This window comes from Malaclemys terrapin, chromosome 1 (assembly GCF_027887155.1).
Source record: "Malaclemys terrapin pileata isolate rMalTer1 chromosome 1, rMalTer1.hap1, whole genome shotgun sequence".
Taxonomy (NCBI): domain Eukaryota; kingdom Metazoa; phylum Chordata; order Testudines; family Emydidae; genus Malaclemys; species Malaclemys terrapin.
The window spans coordinates 41,639,245-41,658,743 of NC_071505.1; the positions used below are offsets into that span (position 1 = coordinate 41,639,245).

A 19,499-nucleotide genomic window follows, 5' to 3' on the forward strand; every position below is an offset into this window, starting at 1 on the left:
ACTGGACACAGTACTCCAGTCTATGTAAGTATCTTATATAAGTCTATATAAGAATTTTTTAGATCGCATACTACCTATAATAAAATATTATCTTGTGCCCTCCAGACCCAGCGAGCGGAAAATCCCAGTCTTTTTTTGAGGCAGACATCTCTTTTCGCGTTCGCTTCTCTATCCTCTGTCTCCCCAGGACCACTAATTAATCTCGAGTAAACACCTCGGAGACACAGAGTGACAACAAGCTATACGTGTGAAAGAGAAAGAATTTACCAGAAAAATGACTGGTAATCTCTAGACAGGCATTGAGAAAATGAGGAAAAACTAGCCTATATTCAAGCAAATATAATGACTATTATGGGCTTTAATAGCCTATAAATTATATGTGCACATAGTTTGAAATAACTTGCTCACCAAGTACTCAGAATATTTTGATATATATGTACATCTTCCTTCACTTCTCTCAAAACCCTCTATTTATCCTTTCGTCAGCACTCTCCGATATTTACTGTGAAGTTCCTGAAACTGACGGAGGGAAGCCAACACAAATTTATCCTCCTCAAGATCCACTTGACCCAAGTCCACAAGACAATCATCTGCAAACTCAATCATGTGAAGCACAGATAGCGCATGAAGCAGAAAGTGGCGTGTGCACTAAATACACAATTGTACGTATGTACAGATCAAAAGAAGAAAGAATAGGCTAACATACGAGCATGAGTTCGGCAGGATTGCTTCACGACACTGCCATCTCTGACCTCACATTTTTCCCGATTTTATCAGCAGTGAGATCTATTTATTTAAATAAGTTATGAAGGCACGGTCAGAATTTTACCAGTAGCAGCTGGCCAACAAAACACTGCCTTAGGAGATCGATAGCAGACTTACTCATAGAAACTCTAATTTTACAAGTGCAATTATCGTTTTTTCCTCAGCCCCGGCCTCCCGCCTGTCAGTAATGAACAATTAGGGAAGGAAGGATAGGGTAAGGGTATTTGTGTAGCCAGATGTGTATATTTGTCATTTGAATGAAAATGTCTATATTTAGAGAGAATCTTCTTTTTCCCAAATCGCCTTTATTTATCAACCGATTTTGATAAAATTTGAAATTGAGTCATTTTTTCTTTTTTAGAGGCCCCTCATATTGCGAGGCCCTAAACTGTAGCTTAATTAGCTTATACCTTAATCCGGCCCTGGTTCCAGCACAGCACTAAATGGGAGTGAGAAGGGCTGCTATCCCTGAGTTGCCTTCCCATGGGCTTCCACGCCCTGCATAGGCAGCAGTTCAACTGAAGGAGCAGATTCCACAGCAAGTGGAGGGGCGGCCTCTGCTGGCAACAGCTAGAACTGCAGCTCAACCTGCCAGTGCCTGCCTCTGGTGGTTCCAGCCAGAACTGCAGCATCAAATATAGCTCAGGCAAAAATGTTGAGTTGCCAGGATCTTCCCATGAGATTGAAATAGACCAGTATTCATGCTGCAAAGTTGCTGGACTCACCAAAATACCAAAAGAGCTGGCAACACAGCTGCCACCCCACCAACCTAGCTACACATCTCCTCTCCAATTCTCTCTAATCCACTTCTGTGGGTCTCCCTCAATTTCCCACTACCCCGCCCCCAACAAACATCGCCCCACTCTGGGCCCCCTCACCCCAATACCTCTGCCTGCCACCCCCAGGCTCCTCTATTCCTCCACATCTTTGCATGTTCCCACCAACCTGGGGGTTCACTCACTTGCTACAGTACCCTTCCCTGTGACTACTTTCCACTTAAGCACTCAAGTTTTCTTGAATAACTCAACAGAATCAATTTCCCTCTCAGTCCTCAACAGTCCTGCATCAATTCCCTGTCCCCTTGCCTAAATCTGCCCTATCTTTCCAGAGTCGTCATCTTTTTGAGTTCCTTGAACCAGTACATTCAGAGTCCCAGTACATGTCACTGGGAGCGTCCAGAAGTAGGTCTTCCCTACTTGATTTGCTCCCTGGCCCTTTGTTTCATAAGGGTTTCATCACTGGGACTCATCTGCCTTTCCACCACTGTTCAGAGAAGTCCATAGCACTGACATGGCGATTACAGTGAAAAAGATGAAATTACCACAATTAACCACAGAAATACTGTAAGATAATAATTTCAGTTCACTTTTCAATTCCAATGCTCTCTCTCCATGGCCTAGAACTTTTAAGGACCTCTAATCAAAATTCACACATAATTATAGGGGTAATTGGGAGTGCTAGATTGTTATTAGAAAGTGATCCTTGAAGGTGGGAAAAAACAAAGGGGACAGTTGGTGGTGAGTGTAACAGGACTAAAAGATTAATGCAAGCCTCAGGAAAAAAAAACCCTAGCCAGTTTGCAGAACATACCTGCAAGGGAGAGAGGGGGAAAAGATTGATAAATTCGTACTAGAGAACCCATTGTACTAGGTGCTGTACAAACACAGAGCTTGTCTACATGGGAAAGTTTTGACAGTTATACTGATACAGCTATACCAGTATAGCCCACTCATGTGGATACTCCTATTCCAGTAGAAGAGTGGCTTTTTTGGTTTAGATTAAACCCACCAAGAGACAGAAACTAAACCAAAAAAAAGTACTCATACCAAAATAAGAGTGTCCAGAAAGCTTTGGGTAGGTTAACAACAGTTTAAATTAATATCTTAGACTATAAAAAACAAACAAAAAACCCCCTCAAACTTTCCTGAGTAGGCAAGGCCTTCAACCAGGTGCAGGAAGCCCACAAATCCAGAGGGAAGAGAGACAATTGCCAAGAAATGGAGGAGAAAGAAGCGACGAGAACAGAAAAGACAGATCCAGGAAAAAAGGAGAAGTAGCGGATAACTGTTTATATATGAGATAGCACAGTAATTTGAATATATGCAATATTGCTCTAATTTAGATCAGTTGGAGCCAAAAGAAATTCTCTCAGCCCATCCTATAATTTTTGAACTTCTTCCATTTGAAGAAGTGTGGAGGGAAGGCTTTGGCCTGGCAGGGACTTTCCAGTGACAAATTAAATGAAAGCAATAATACAAATAAAATAAGAATGTATTTAATGGAAAGAAGATGACATGTTTTGACCAGAAACATCTAAAAAATAACATTGTCAGCTTAGACGCTTGTCTGCTTTTCCCCTATACTGATGTTTTAACTGTAAGATTATTATATTTGAAAAAGATTAGAGGGAAAAAAATCATTGTCAGTTTAATTTGTGCATTGGACAGCACATCGTATAGTCAGATTCACTACTTCCTGGCATTGTTAAGTAAATTTTTCCTGTTTTTCACACAGCAGTAGAGCACAGAGAAGAGGATTAGTTCAAACATACAAGAGTTATTGAAAAGTCACAAGAATTGGCAAAGAGATACATTGGCAGGTGTAGAAAATAGTTTTAACTTTCTTTTTTAAATAGACTAAGTTTCACATTTGCTGGATTACTTTAATAATGTGTTCTTCACTATGTAGGTCTGTTTTCATAAAAGTGAACATACTTCTGTTGGTTTCTTGAAATAACTGACCACAGTGCATATTCAAAAGAAGTCTCAATAAAGTTTATTAAAAAGAATAGTCCATCCTATTATTTTACATGACAAAAATGACAGCTGTCATCAATTATGCTAAGTGCAGCCATTTTCACCACGCTCACATTCCATGCTAAAAAATTTGGTTTTAATAGTTATTTCCTCTCTTGTATAATTCAGATAAGAACACTTACCTTTATGGTAACATTTCCTTTTGTTATTTTTCTCATATTGAAGCCTACTGTAGGAATCATATCTTCTGTGAACTGCCCTGACTTTAAAAAAAAAAAGTTATAATTAATGTAACTAATTAAGAACTAATACATTCAGCATTTGTAGTCTAAATAATCTTTCATTTTCACAACATAAATTGAGAATTATGTAAATTATTTAAAATAACATGAACCAATGCTTTGATTAACACACTGTCCTGCCATTGGGAGAAAACTGACTCATGTCTGGCCTCTTGTTCCTAGACTGATTATCCTGAGTAGTCAAAGAAACTCTCAATACGCTTCATCTGGTTCCTTTAGCTAATCTGAGGGCAGCATTGTTGGATTACTATGAGGCCTTGACAACACTAGGATGTTTCTCCTAAAGTTCCTCACCATTGCTACCATGGGTTCAGCTCCACCAAAGGTAACAATGGTGAAAATGGGTGGTGCTGCAGGGAATAACTGGTATTTTGAGTAGCTTGATGTTGGAAGCACCATCTACCCTCAAGTTCTTACTATTACTGCAATAAATGGAGCTGAATGAGTGATAATTTGGGAAATTTTAGGAAAATACTCTTTCATACAAAAGGTTAAGGCAGGGGTTCTCAAACTGCGGGTCAGGACCCCTCAGGGGGTCACGAGGTTATTACATGGGGGGTCACAAGCTGTTAGCCTCAACTCCAAACCCTGCTTTGCCTCCAGCATTTATAATGGTGTTAAATATATAAAAAAGTATTTTTAATTTATATGGGGGGGGGGTCGCACTCAGAGGCTTGCTATGTGAAAAGGGTCACCAGTACAAAAGTTTGAGAACCACTGGGTTAAGGGGAGTCCTGTCCAGTGCCTTTCAATTGAAATGAACATTGCTATAATAAAGGAACTTAGTTTTTGATAAAGTGCGCTTTACCATAATACCATGAGAGAGGAGGAGGTGAAAAATGAGAATCTAAGTAGAGGACTCTCTATGCCCTCGCCATCCATCACCTCCAAAAATGTAACTTTAATAAATATAGGAGGCATTTTGTCCCACGAACAACATTACATTGGAGCTATTTTCTATGCTACTTGACAACTGACTGATTCTTAATGTTATCACTGGTCACACCAGATGTGCTGCATCTTTCCCCTTCATTAACTGGGGTTAAGAGGATAAGATTCCATCACTCTATCCTTTATCTACCAACTATGGTAAACCACTTTTAGTCTAGGGCTTAAAAAGTTACATAACTTTCAATAAAGATCTGTTGCTCTCACTTGATTTTTTTTTTTTTTAATGCTCTCTATCTTTCAGATTAAAACAACTTCTATTAGTTAGTTCCTTGGTTTGTTCAGGGTATATTGTTCCCAGGATCCCAAACTTCTCTATAGGCAGTCTTATAGATATATTTTCTCCCATGCTTTGCCCCCATCCTTTGTTTCTGTGTCTCTCTCCCTCGTTCTTTGTTTCAGTCACTGTCATAAACATACAGCTAAGGGTAGCATTTAATTCCTTTTTTACCTGTAAAGGGTTAAGAAGCTCAGATAACCTGGGTGGCACCTGACCAAAAGGACCAATAAGGGGGAGAAGACGCTTTCAAATCTGTGGGGGAAGGTTTTTTTGTCTGTCTCTCCCAGAGTCAACAAGGAAACAGGGCAGGGAAAATACATCTCCCTAAGCCATATTTGAACTAAGCATCTAGTCTTGCAAAAATAGTAAGTAATAGCAAAGAAATGCATTAGATTACCTTTTGTTTTAGCTTGTGAATTTTCCCTGTGCTAAGAGGGAGGTTTATCCCTGTTTTTGTAACTTTAAAGTTTTGCCTAGAGGGGAAATCCTCTGTGTTTTTGAGTCTTCTGTTATTCTGTAAAGTACTTACCATCCTGATTTTACAGGGGTGATTCTTTTACCCTTTTTTTTTTTTTTAATTAAAACTCTTCTTTTAAGAACCCGATTGATTTTTCATTGTTTGTTTCAATTAGGTTTGTGTTCACCTGTACCAATTGGTGAGGATATTATTCTCAAGCCTTCCCCAGGAAATGGGGGGGGAAGGGTTTGGGGTAATAGGACTCCAAGTGGTCCTTTCCCTGATTCTTTGTCTAAATCACTTGGTGGTGGCAGCATACTGTTCAAGGCAAGGTGGAATTTGTGCCTTGGGAAAGTTTTTAACCTAAGCTGGTAAAAATAAGCTTAGGGGGTCTTTCATGCGGGTCCCCACATCTGTACCCCAGAGTTCAGAGTGGGGAAGGAACCCTTGACAGTCACTTTCTATAAATGCCTTCACGTGCAAAAATCATCACTAAACACAATTGGACCTGTGCTCCTATATAAAACCACATGCCTAGCAGCAACAGAAGCAGAAATTTGGAATTGAATAAAATCAGACAAAGCCTAGTTAGTTTCAATCTTCTGGTAAAGACATTGGTCTAATTTGTTCAATATTTTATGCTGAATATTTATTTTATGCTGAACTGACTTTCAAAGGGAGAAACCAGAAGAAATGTGATTATTCTTTAAATACTGAATCTTGGGGGGGGGGGAGGGGGGGAAGAGGAGGGAATTAGATAGTTACACCAGGAATCCATTAAAAGTCATGATTTTGGTAAATCCTAAGAAAGTAAATCTTCCATTTTTATTAGTAAAGTATACATCAGACATGTTAAATAGGAAGACATATGTAATAAAATAAAAGGCATAACTGCCCTGGTATTGGAGATACAATGTATATATTGGGGTCCTCAAACAATTAACGTCTCCTGTTTAGATATTTGGTCTTATCTTTCTGAGATGTTTCTATTATGGTAGAAAGTAAATAGTTACAAGCTAGACAACATTATTTTTATAGTTCTTTTCTCCATATACAATGTTGGACTTACTAGCTGAAAGACAAGGAGGGGGGGGGGGGGCAGGGAGAGAGATTACTAATCATTGCCCAATTAACATATAGTTTCTTATCAAGGGGAATCTGTTGTGATAAGATTATTTGGTTCAAGCACTATAAGGAGCCTTGAAGTGAAAAGAATAACTCCAATAAAACAGGACTTTATTTCCTGGGAAGGTCCCACAAGATACATATCTTGTTTTTGCAATATTTAGGGGTGTGCAGTCAGACATCCTTATTCTATCATATTTCAATAAAACAAACGACAATCTAAAGAAAACAATAGATTTGATGCTTGAGGGGTTTGAAATGAATTTTTCATAGCTTCCAAAGCCAGAAGTGACCATTGTAATCATCTAGTCTGAGTGCCTGTGTTACACATGCTTACAAATATGGATTTATAAATGCTTTGGGATACTGAATTAAATGCCTCCAAATACTGAGTTACCATAACTATATGGACTATTTTCATTAGCAGTCACTCTTACCATTAACAATGGCTCAGATTCTGCTCTGTTATACAGGCTAAAATTCAAAATAACTCCTTTACAGACAATAGAATTTGTCTGGATTTACACTGGTAGAACAGGGCAAAATCTTGCCCAAGCTCTTCAGGGCAGGGACAGTCTCACAATGTGTTTGTACATGGCTTAAAACAGTGGAACCCTGACAAGGATCTCTGAAGCTACTGCAATACAAACGACATCCTACCACTGTGTTTTATGGTACACCACAGTCCCTTGTCATGATGGTTTCTCTTTTCCCATTCAACCTTTCCCTCTTCCCCCCACACACTTCCAATCCCCTCCCCTCAGGTCTATTGTAGTCAAAAATAATCCACTGTGAACCACTTATTCTGGACTGTTTACTTCAGAATTGGTTCCCAACCAACCCTTCTCTATCATGACACCTTATCTCCAACCTGAAGGACACAATACATGTGCTTTTCCATAGCTGCAATCTGTGCCCTTCCCCAAATCAGAAACCATGGTCAAAAGTGATTCATTTCATAGCATTCTTCTTAGACTGCATCTGTGCTGGCAGAAATTAGACATGTAATTTTTCACTAGTGCATCTCCACTGATTATAGCAATGACAAACTGTAGTGTGCACAGTGCAGATTTTTTTTTGTACCGCCATATTGTCTAGCCCATTCTGAGTAGAATTACATGACATGACAACAAGAAGTTGAGAGTCCTGTCCAACATTGCTACCACTGATTGAGTTGTGATGTGGTGACTTATAGCCACAAAGTTTGCTAATGTAAATGCAACCCAAAACCAAAAGGTGTTATTTCTTAGTTACTTTTTCTCCTCTAACCTACAGCAGAAGGTTGAGAGTTTGTGCCAGCCCCAGTATACCTGCAGAGAGCACCATAAACACACTGCTAGTGGGAAGCCAACTCCTTGCAATGTAAATCATTAAGCACTAACACCCGCACATCTTATTACACTGGTGCTGTCGTCTTATTGTAAGACTATTTCTATTTTTGCAATGGTTGCAAGTGGCAAGATGATTTATTGTTTGCCAAGCAAGAACTCCCAAGAGCAGAGCAAGCCCTTGTGAGCTGAATGCTCCTCGGCTGGAGACTAGATTAACAGCAACACTGCTGAGGCCCATATCATCAGATCACCCGCATGCCAGATATGTCAGCAAACTGCCTTTTACAATCTGAACTGCAGACATCCTTTTCCATTTGCTGATTGATGGTCTTCCTCACAACATACCCTCCCAGTGGCCCCGCTGCTAGCCTCATTCTCCAATACCTGCACGCTTCTCTTCTTTTTCCCTTCTATCTTGCTTCCTTCCTCTTCTGATCTCACTCCCCACCCCCTCGCCGCCATTTCCCTTCATCGCACCTTGGTCCCCATATTATAAAGTAAAACAAATGTGGGACTAAAGTTGTGTGCTTACCACTACCCCAATCACTTGCTTATATGTTGTATCCCTTCCTCCCATGCTTCCTGTTTTTTGTCTTCTGAAACTGCCATCTTTTCAGGGTAGGGACTGACTCTTCAAGTGTCTATATGGGTGATACCGCAACATAAGTTAGTAGTAACTGTCAAGGCTGATTTCCCACTCTGGCACTTTGAGTGCAGAAGGTGGGGACCCACAAGGATTCTAAAAATTAATACTGGCCACGCCAGGCTGGTATTAAACTCCCAAGATTACAGCTTTTCTTTGACCTTGAATGGATAGATGCTGCCACCACCCAGGTGCAGAACCCCTTTGAGAGCCCAGGAAGGCACACTTGGGAATTCTTTCCTGTGGGGGTACTCTCAAGCCCTTTCACTCCCCCTCCGGGGAAGAGCTGAGAAAAAAAACAAAGGAAATCAGCTGTTGCCAACAGCTAATTAAACAACATTTGCACAAACCTCTTAGGACACAAAAAAGCCAATCCCGTTCTTAAAAAAAGGTAAATTTTATTAAAAACAAAAAGAAAGAAAATACATCGGGAAACTCAGGATATTGCTAGATTAAAAAGAGCAAATATAATAATTAAGCATCAAGAATGGTTTTCTTGAGGTCCAGCTTAAAGGTTACAAGCAAAACAAAAGCTTTTGGGGGTTAGCACAGAGGAGTTCACGAGCCAATAAGAAATAAAAGAAATAATCCTAATCACATTTTCCTACACATTCCCTGATTTACTTACATATCTGGGGTTCAAATAAGTAGTTCTAGGTATGATCTGATGATTTTCCATACCAGTCTTAAAGCTTCTTATAGCATTGCTGCTATGTGTCTCCTCTCTCCGGAGAACAACGGATAGACCGACCAAGGGAAAGTTTTTTCCCCCAATTTTAAAAAGTTCTAGCCCTCCCATTGGCTCTTTTGATCAGGTGCCCACTCACTTCCCTTTACCTATGCATGCAGTCAGACTTTTTAACCCTTTACAGATAAAGCAAGTGGAGAAGAGCTACCAAGAGAGATTCTATGCTAACTGGCTGGCTGGGTGTCCAGAAAAGAGAACTACCCCCCTCTAATTTATCACAGTAACAATGACAGACTAAATGGAGACAATGGAATGCATTGGGAAGCCCAAAGGAAAGATAAACTTTGAGTAACAATAGATAAACAGATAGATAAGATAACTTAGCTGATCAGTACATACTGACAAGTAGGGCTGGTCGAAAGTTTTCTGACAGAACAATTTTCCATCAGAAAACACTGATTTGATGGAATCAAAATGTTCCATGGGAATGTGTCTATTCCATTGAAACTTTCGGAAGAAATCAGGCAGAATGGCAGACCAGCTGGTCAGTTCCTAAGTTCCCTCAAAGCTGTGCAGCAGCCTATTAAGCACCGTGCAGGCACTCAGGGCTGCCGGCCCCAACCCAGCCCAATCCCAGCCCTGCCGCGGCCTGGGGGAGAGGTGCCCCTCCCCTAGCCCCAGCCTGGACCTACCACGGCCAGGGAAGAGGTGCCTATCCTGCAGCCCCAGTCCAAGTGCTGCTGCAGGGAGAGAGAACTGGGGGAAATCCTCTCTCCCCGCTGTAGCCCCGAGGCAGCCTGCACCCCAAACTCCTCATTCCTGGCCCCGCCCCAGAGCTCACACCCCCAGCTGGAGTCCTCACCCCCCACACCTCAGCCCTGAGCCCCCTACAACACACCGAACCCTTGGCCCCATCCCCGCCATATGAATTTTGTTATGTGCACCAATATGGAGGTGATGTGTCACACATTGCCTTTGTATTGGTGCACATAACAAAATTTATTCCGCACACGTGTGGGGCAAATTAGAGGGAACACTGGTCAGCTCCTCAGATCGCTACCTGCTGGCCAGCTTGCCTATTATCTAGCTGCTTGGCTGCCATGACATCATAGTAAAAATCTTTCAACCTTTATATTACATTACATAAGTCTTGTTGATTATAATGTTATAAAGTCAAAACTAAATGTTTCGACCTTATCAAACCAAAATGTTTTGACACAAAATAAAATGTCATTTGGATTCTTCCAAAATGAATTTACAGAATTTTGCTCCAATGGACATTTTGAAAAATTACTGTTACATTCCTATTCTAACTAAATTTTGGAATTTCCTACAGAAAAGGTATTCTATGTTCCAAACAGCTCTAATATTCAGTCTGCATCTTTTTGGTATCAGGGAAGCAAATCTTTTGGAGGGACTTGGATGTGAGGAGTGGTGGTTTGACAAACTGATATGGAGTGGGCATTCTAAGCATAGGGACAGAATGGAAAGGGGTATGTAAATGGAAATGGGAGGAGGAGATGAACAAGACATTGAGGCCACCATCATGTGAGGAGGACACAATCCTACAGTAGATCAGACACATAAGCTGATGTAAACCTATTGAAAGTAAGGTGAAAAAAATTTAAAACTTGATGTGATGGATGAGTGGGAGTCACTGAAGAGATTCAGTGAAGGTGGTGATAAAGTCTCAGTGACAGACTAGAACATGATTTTATCAGGTGCATTTTAGCTAGATAGAAGGTGTTGATGTGAGGATTTATATAAACAAAACACTATTTTATTGTAGAAAGAGTGACTGTATAATGTACAAATATCCTTTGCCTGGGGGATTCGCAGTGAGATGGATGAACCTGATAATCAAAAAGCTATTTTCTCATCTCTAACTTACTTTAAACTCACATCTGTTGTTGGAGTGATATTAAAGCAGTTGCGAAATGGTCACTGTCCCAGGGTTCTTCCCATCCCCCACTCCTACAGAGATCTTATGACAGGATGAGGACTTCACCACAGGCAATAAACCTCTCTTGTGAGGGGATGGGGAGGTGAGCAGGAGGGAAGAGAGGTGCCAGGCATTCAGCTACAAGGTACTAGAAATCCTAACAAAGTTTCTAGCAACCATCTGCTTCCCAGCCTCAAATACAAATCATGTTCCCCCCATGTACTACTACAAGGGTTCTCAATCTTTTTCTTTCTGGGGCCCCCTCCCCCAACATGCCATAAAAACTCCATGGCCCAGCTATGCCACAACTGTTTTCCTGCATATAAATGCCAGGGCCTGCAGTAGGGGGCAGCAGGGAGAACAATTGCCTTAGGCCCCCCCACTACAGGGGGAACCGCAAATCTAAGTTGCTCAGACTTCAGCTTCAGCCTGGGGTAGCGGGACTCGGGGCCCCAGAGCTGCAATCCCATGTGGCAAGTCTTCAGTTTTCTGTCCTGGGCCTTAGTGAGTCTAATGCCAGCCATGCTTGGCAGACCACCTGAAACCTGCTTGCAGACCCCCGGGCGCCCCAGACTCTGAACCGCTGTATTACTACACATCGCCCCAAGGGCTCACTCCCAGGAGGGAAACCAACCACAGACAAGGTTCATCCAGCAGGCAGGGCTGGGGGCCTGCTGCATCCAAACCCAGGGACAGACCACCTCCATTTCCCCAAAAGAGAGACAGTCCCAGACACGGCCCTCTCGCAGCAGAGAGGGTCCCCCTTCCCCTTAAAAGAGACACACACACCCCTACGCCAGTGTCAGGGTCCCAGACACAGCCCCCCCCCGCCCCACACACACTGCCCCCCACCCATCCAGACACAGAGCTCCCCCGCCTGCCCGAGAGACACCCTCCGATCTCATTAAAGGCACAGCCCCAACAAGAAAGAGCCCCCCGCCTCATTAGAGACAGCTCCCGCCCGCCCCAGAGACAGAGCCCCCCGCCTCATTAGAGACACAGCCTCCTCCCCCCGCACCAGGGGGGCCAGGGCCATGGCCCCCTTCTCCCGGGGACCGACAACCACGCCGCGGGGAGGCCGTGGCCGAGCGCCGTACCGCCAGCACGGTGAGCAGGGTGGTCTTGCCCGAGTACTGCAGCCCCACCAGGGTGAGCTCCATCTCCTCCTTCCAGAACAGCGAGCGCAGCCACTCCAGCAGCCGGGCCACCAGCGTCAGCATCCCGGCCAGCGCCCCCGACCCGCCTCCCAGCTCTGGCGGCACCGCGGGCTCAGCGGCGCTCAGGCGGCCGGCGCGGGGCAGCGGCTCCGGGTCTCGGCGGCGGTGGCGGCTGCGCTGGGGACAGCACCAGGGTCGGAGCAGCTGAGCGAGGAGACACACGTGATCCCAGCCACCGCCCTTCTCCCAAGGCTGCCGCTGGCTGAGTCGCCGCAGACTGGGAGGGGCTCGGGACGGAGCGGCACGTGGGCTGCGGGAAAGGGGGGACGAGCCTGGGGGTGATAGGCTGGGCCCCGGCGGGGGTGTCACTGAGGGGCGGGGAGTCACGTGGTGATGACAAACGGCCCCGCGGGGGTGTCAGTGGGGTCACGTGAGAGGCGGGGGATCACATGAGGGCTGGCAGGGTGGGTCCTAGGGGGAGGAGGGTCATTGAGCGGTGGGGATTACGTGAGGGGTCATAGGGTGGATGTCACTGAGGGGCTGGGTGGAGGGGGTCACATGAGGGGTGATAGGCTGGGTCCCTTCAAGGTAGGGTTGCCAAGTTTGGTTTGATGTATTCCTGGAGGTTTCGTCACATGACATAATCATTAATTTTTAATTTCTGGAGACTCCAGGACAGCCCTGAAGGGTTGGTAATCCTACTTCAGGGGGTTTATTACTGAAGGGTGGGAGGGTCACATAAGGAGCAAAAGAGTGGATCCTTATAGGGGGGGCCCTGAGTGATAGGGATCACAGCAGAGCCTGAGGGGTGGGGGAATCATGAGGGTTGACAAGGTGGGTCTTCATGGAGGGTTACTGAGGGGCAAGGCACTGGCCCTGTATAGGGTGTTGTGCAGGGGAAGCAAAGCTTAGTGCTTAGCTTGTGGCACTAGCCTGGTTCTTGGGAGAATCAAGGTTCAGGTCCCCATTCTGCCATTGATTTCCTGTGTGACTTTAGGCAAGTCACTTAGCCCCTCTGTGCCTCAGTTTCCCATCTGTACAATGAGGATTGCAGACCTGCCCTGCCTCACAAAATAGTGGGTGAATCAATACATTAACACTGTAAAGCACTCAGATATTACAATTATAGGGGCAAGAGAAGTACCTAAGATTCATAGATTCTAGGACTGGAAAGGACCTCGAGAGGTCATCGAGTCCAGTCCCCTGCCCACATGGCAGGACCAAATACTGTCTAGACCATCCCTGATAGACATTTATCTAACCTACTTTTAAATATCTCCAGAGATGGAGATTCCACAACCTCCCTAGGCAATTTATTCCAGTGTTTAACCACCCTGACAGTTAGGAACTTTTCCCTAATGTTCAACCTAGACCTCCCTTGCTGCAGTTTAAACCCGTTGCTTCTTGTTCTATCATTAGAGGCTAAGGTGAACAAGTTTTCTCCCTCCTCCTTATGACACCCTTTTAAATACCTGAAAACTGCTATCATGTCCCCCCTCAGTCTTCTCTTTTCCAAACTAAACAAACCCAATTCTTTCAGCCTTCCTTCATAGGTCATGTTCTCAAGACCTTTAATCATTCTTGTTGCTCTTCTCTGGACCCTTTCCAGTTTCTCCACATCTTTTTGGAAATGCAGTGCCCAGAACTGGACACAATACTCCAGCTGAGGCCTAACCAGAGCAGAGTAGAGCGGAAGAATGACTTAGAATCATAGAATCATAGAATATCAGGGTTGGAAGGGACCTCAAGAGGTCATCTAGTCCAACCCCCTGCTCAAAGCAGGACCAATTCCCAAATAAATCATCCCAGCCAGGGCTTTGTCAAGCCGGACCTTAAAAACCTCCAAGGAAGGAGACTCCACCACCTCCCTAGGTAACGCATTCCAGTGTTTCACCACCCTCCTAGTGAAATAGTGTTTCCTAATATCCAACCTGGACCTCCCCCACTGCAACTTGAGACCATTGCTCCTTGTTCTGTCATCTGCCACCACTGAGAACAGCCGAGCTCCATCCTCTTTGGAACCCCCCCTTCCGGTAGTTGAAGGCTGCTATCAAATCCCCCCTCATTCTTCTCTTCTGGAGACTAAACAATCCCAGTTCCCTCAGCCTCTCCTCATAAGTCATGTGCTCCAGACCCCTAATCATTTTTGTTGCCCTCCGCTGGACTCTTTCCAATTTTTCCACATCCTTCTGGTAGTGTGGGGCCCAAAACTGGACACAGTATTCCAGATGAGGCCTCACCAATGTCGAATAAAGGGGAACGATCACGTTCCTCGATCTGCTGGCAATGCCCCTACTTATACAGCCCAAAATGCCGTTAGCCTTCTTGGCCAGGGGCAGCAACACGCCACGCTTCCATCCCTGCCCGCCCGAGGGCCAAGGGCAGGGACATGCCGCACTCAGTCAGCCACAGGGCCCACGTACCTGTTGAGCCGCGTCTCCAGGTGGCTGCTGAGGTATTCGGCCGGCGTGACCATGTGCTCGAACACGGTGAAGCTGGGGATGTGGTTGACGCTCAGGGAGAGCTCGCTCAGCATCTGGTGCAGCTTGTCCATGCTGGGGGCAGAGACGCCAGCATGGTCACCGGTCGCCGCAAATGGCTCTGGGTCCTGGGCCCCTCCCCCACACCTGGCAGCCCAACACACACTAGCTCCCAGACCCCAAATGCAGTGAGATCATTCAAATGAATGGGAAAGTGGGCAGCCCGGATACCTGGGTTCACCCCACCTCTTCTCCAAGGGGCGATGGGCAGCCCGGATGCCTGGGTTCACCACCCCCTCTGCTCTGAGGGGCAACGGGCAGCCCGGATGCCTGGGTTCACCCCACCTCCATTCCAAGGGGCGACGGGCAGCCCGGATGCCTAGGTTCACCCCACCTCCATTCCAAGGGGCGACGGGCAGCCCGGATGCCTGGGTTCACCCCACTTCCACTCCAAGGGGCGACGGGCAGCCCGGATCCCTGGGTTCACCCCACCTCCGCTCCAAGGGGCGATGGACCGCCCGGATGCCTGGGTTCACCCCACCTCCATTCCAAGGGGCGACGGGCAGCCCGGATGCCTGGGTTCACCCCACCTCCATTCCAAGGGGCGACGGGCAGCCCGGATGCCTGGGTTCACCCCACCTCCACTCCAAGGGGTGATGGGCAGCCCAGTCGCCTGGGTTCACCGCCACCTCCGCTCTGAGGGGCGATGGGCAGCCCAGATGCCTGGGTTCACTCCACTTCTGCTCCAAGGAGCGACAGGCAGCCCAGATGCCTGGGTTCACTCCACTTCTGCTCCAAGGGGCGACAGGCAGCCCAGATGCCTGGGTTCACTCCACTTCTGCTCCAAGGGGCGACAGGCAGACCAGATGCCTGGGTTCACTCCACTTCTGCTCCAAGGGGCGACAGGCAGCCCAGATGCCTGGGTTCACCGCCACCTCCGTTCCAAGGGGCAATGGGCAGTCCAATGAACCAAGTGTATCTTGGGCAGCGGGCAGGCTGGGAGTGCTTATGAAGGGCCAGGTACCAGTATTGCTTCCTGGATCTGAGCCATCAGCCCTTCTGGGGACCCAGAAACTGTCCCCCCACTGCCCCGGTAACTCCAGCCATCTGAGGCATAGGGGGAGGAGTCCTCTGAATGGGGAGAACCCCCCCCCCCGCCCCCAGGGATGGCAGAGCAACTCTAATGCCCCTTGGGAGCTCCCCGTGCTGTGGGCTTACTTGGTCACCACGATCCGGTCCTTCCTCTGGCTCTCGGCCCCCGGCTTGTCCCGCTCCGGCTCCCCCTTCTTGGGGGGCTGCTTCTGGGCCTTCTTGTTCCGGGCCTTGCTGATGGTGGAGGCGCAATGTTTGGGCAGCAGCTGCTCACTGAGTTTCTCGTGTCTTGCTCACAACACACCTGTTAATACATCCCAGAATCATGTTTGCAACAGCATCACACTGTTGACTCATATTTAGCTTGTGGTCCACTATAACCCCTAGATCCATTTCTGCCGTATTCCTTCCTAGACAGTCTCTTCCCATTCTGTATGTGTGAAACTGATTTTTTCTTCCTAAGTGGAGCACTTTGCATTTGTCTTTGTTAAACTTCATCCTGTTTAACTCAGACCATTTCTCCAATTTGTCCAGATCATTTTGAATTATGACCCTGTCCTCCAAAGCAGTTGCAATCCCTCCCAGTTTGGTATCATCCGCAAACTTAATAAGCATACTTTCTATGCCAATATCTAAGTTGTTGATGAAGATATTGACAGAGCCGGTCCCAAAACAGACTCCTGCGGTACCCCACTCGTTATGCCTTTCCAGCAGGATTGGGAACCATTAATAACAACTCTCTGAGTACGGTTATCCAGCCAGTTATGCACCCACCTTATAGTAGCCCCACCAGATAGACAAGGCTGGTGCAGTGCGGGAAAGGGAGATGTGATGTGACAGGTGATGGCCTGGGGTCCATGCAGGGGGCATCATCTTTAGGTGTTGGGGTCAGTTTACAGTTTGAAAAACCTCACCCCTCTGTCGGTAATGCCAGCCTCCATGCACCCTTCATCCACATCTCCTATAGCCAGCAGAATGCCTTTTCCCATACTACCCTTTATCTAGAGAACAGTTGTTCAATTCTGGTCACTAGGCCCTAACCTTTCATTCAAATTCTTTGTTGAGACTCATGTTTTCATGATACCCATTTGAAATGACATGCTAACCTGTGGTTAACCAGATGTTAATGCCTATAGAGTGGATTTTCACTATCACAAGGAACTTCCTTTTGTTTGCAACTGATAAGGAAGCACACTAATACCATGTTAATTTGACTCATAATATTGCACAAAACCTTATATTTCCCCTATATATACACACAAGACATATCACACACTGAATCTGAGTGCATATGTCAACCTGAAATTATTTGTTAACATCGCTGAAGTTATAATTAAAGTTCTGCATTATACAGAGGGAGATTACTGGGTTGTGTGTCATTTCCTCGCTTGTTAGAAGCAGAAGAAAATTCCTTTTGACAATGCATCTGTCGTTGACAGTAGAAACATTGTGTGGCATTATGATATGGTTGAAATGTCCCATAATTTGGAATTTCCTTGCTTTCTAGGGTTTGGGGACATGTCACACAGTCTTAATTATGTTTATTACCATAATGCATAGGGGACGACAATAAAAAAACAAGGTGGACAGTGCCTGGCACAATGGGAAACAGAATAGTAGACCGTCTTTACCCTGCAGAGCTCAATATCTAAATAGACAAAATAGGGAAAGAGGATATAGCATGCAAGCAGAGAGAACAGCATAATGGCTTGCAAATGTCATGTTTTAGTTGTTCCATGAGTTTTCTTTAAAAAAATAATGTTAAAGATGGAATTTAGTTGGGGGGTAACTAAATGGAAAGAGGACATTGAAGGGAGGTGGATAAGGGTATGAAGGGCAAGTATGATGTGAAGCTGTGGTGAAGAGATGGAGAGCAGTGGCACAAGGCAGGGGGAAGGAAACAAACAGCCAGTCACATATGGCAGAAAATGCCCTGTCAAAATTGGATAAAAACTCTGATGGGATCAGTTTCAAATGATTGCTGCTAATCCCTTTTCAACAATTTTTTTTTTAAATGGAATTTCTATTTATGAAATGTAATTGCCTCACCAAGATGTGCCCATGGTCAAATTGACCATCTGTGTGATCTGTGACACAGTTCCTCCTCTATCTTGGTGGGTCCTGTGCTTATTGGCAGATTTTCTTGCCTCAGAGATTCATCCTGTGGGTTGGGGAACTGCCCAGAGACCTTCCCCTCTGGAAGAACCCACAGTCCAGGTCAATTGGGAGGAACCCAGGCCTGCCCTCTACTCCGGGTTCCAGCCCAGGGCCCTGTGGACTGCAGCTGTCTATAGTGCCTCCTATAACAGCTGCATGACAGCTACAACTCCCTAGGCTACTTCCCCATGGTCTCCTCCAAACACCTTCCTTATTCTCACCACAGGATCTTCCTCCTGGTGTCTAATAACACTTGTGCTCCTCAGTCCACCAGCAGCACTCACTCTCAGTTCCTTGCACCTCTTACTCCTAGCTCCTCACACTCCCACCAAAAACTGAAGTGAGCTCCTTTTAAAACCCAGGTGCCCTGATTAGCCTGCCTTAATTGATTCTAGCAGCTTCTTCTTAATTGGCTCCAGGTGTCCTAATTAGCCTGCCTGCCTTAACTGGTTCTAGCAGGTTCCTGATTACTCTAGTACAGCCCCTGCTCTGGTCACTCAGGGAACAGAAAACTACTCATCCAGTGGCCAGTATATTTGTTCTCTACCAGACTCCTGTACCCCACTGGTCTGGGTCTGTCACAGATCTTATTGCTGAATCTCTGACCCCCACCACCTCCCTACTCATTGAGACTATCACCCATCATGTCGTGTCTACATTTACATTGTACACCCCCAGGGGCGGCGACCTTTGTAGTATAAATCACCTAGCAGGCTTTACATACTGCAACAATAATAAATACTACCACTACTACATCTTTTTCTTTTCATAGCAGAGACAGGTAATATGAAATACCACCAATCCAGTTTACAGGAATGGTTTGTGTGGAATGCAGAGGTTATGATTCAGGGATATATAACCTGCAAAGTGCAGTGGTTTCAGTTTGCAGGTGGGCTCATTTGAAAAACTACCATTTTTGTTCAAAGAGGTCATATAAAATTCTACAGGCTACTTTCATCAGATCCCACTGAGGAATACACTAAGAAACTGCACCATCAACTCAGGACACTCCCTACACTAACACAGGAACAAATCAACATACCCTTAGAGCCCCGACCGGGGTTATTCTATCTACTACCCAAGATCCACAAACCTGGAAATCCTGGATGCCACATCATCTCAGGCATTGGCACTCTCACTGAAGGACTGTCTGGATATGTGGTCTCCCTACTCAGACCCTACGCCACCAGCACTCCCAGCTATCTCCGTGACACCACTGATTTCCTGAGAAAACTACAATGCATTGGTGACCTCCCAGAAAACATCATCCTAGCCACCATGGATGTAGAGTTTCAGAGTAATTAATTAATTGGCCTCTCAGAGTTGGTAAGACAACTCCCACCTGTTTATGCTGTCTGTATGTGTGTATATATATC

General features: G+C 45.6%; 1 protein-coding gene across 2 annotated transcripts in view; it reads right to left on the reverse strand.

The window, feature by feature from the left end:
• LOC128834325 (ADP-ribosylation factor-like protein 8B) overlaps positions 1-12,701 on the reverse strand; it is a 35,084-nt gene extending 22,383 nt beyond the window's left edge. Inside the window, exons 1-2 of one of the 2 annotated variants that reach the window (XM_054022950.1) lie at positions 12,335-12,701; positions 3,704-3,784 (exon numbers count right to left, since the gene is read on the reverse strand). In XM_054022950.1, the coding sequence (XP_053878925.1) occupies positions 3,704-3,784; positions 12,335-12,457 (204 nt within the window). In that variant the 5' untranslated portion in view covers positions 12,458-12,701. The remainder of the gene's footprint in view (positions 1-3,703; positions 3,785-12,334) is intronic. The other variant, XM_054022940.1, reaches the window with a different exon arrangement.
• Positions 12,702-19,499: the final 6,798 nt, after the last annotated feature.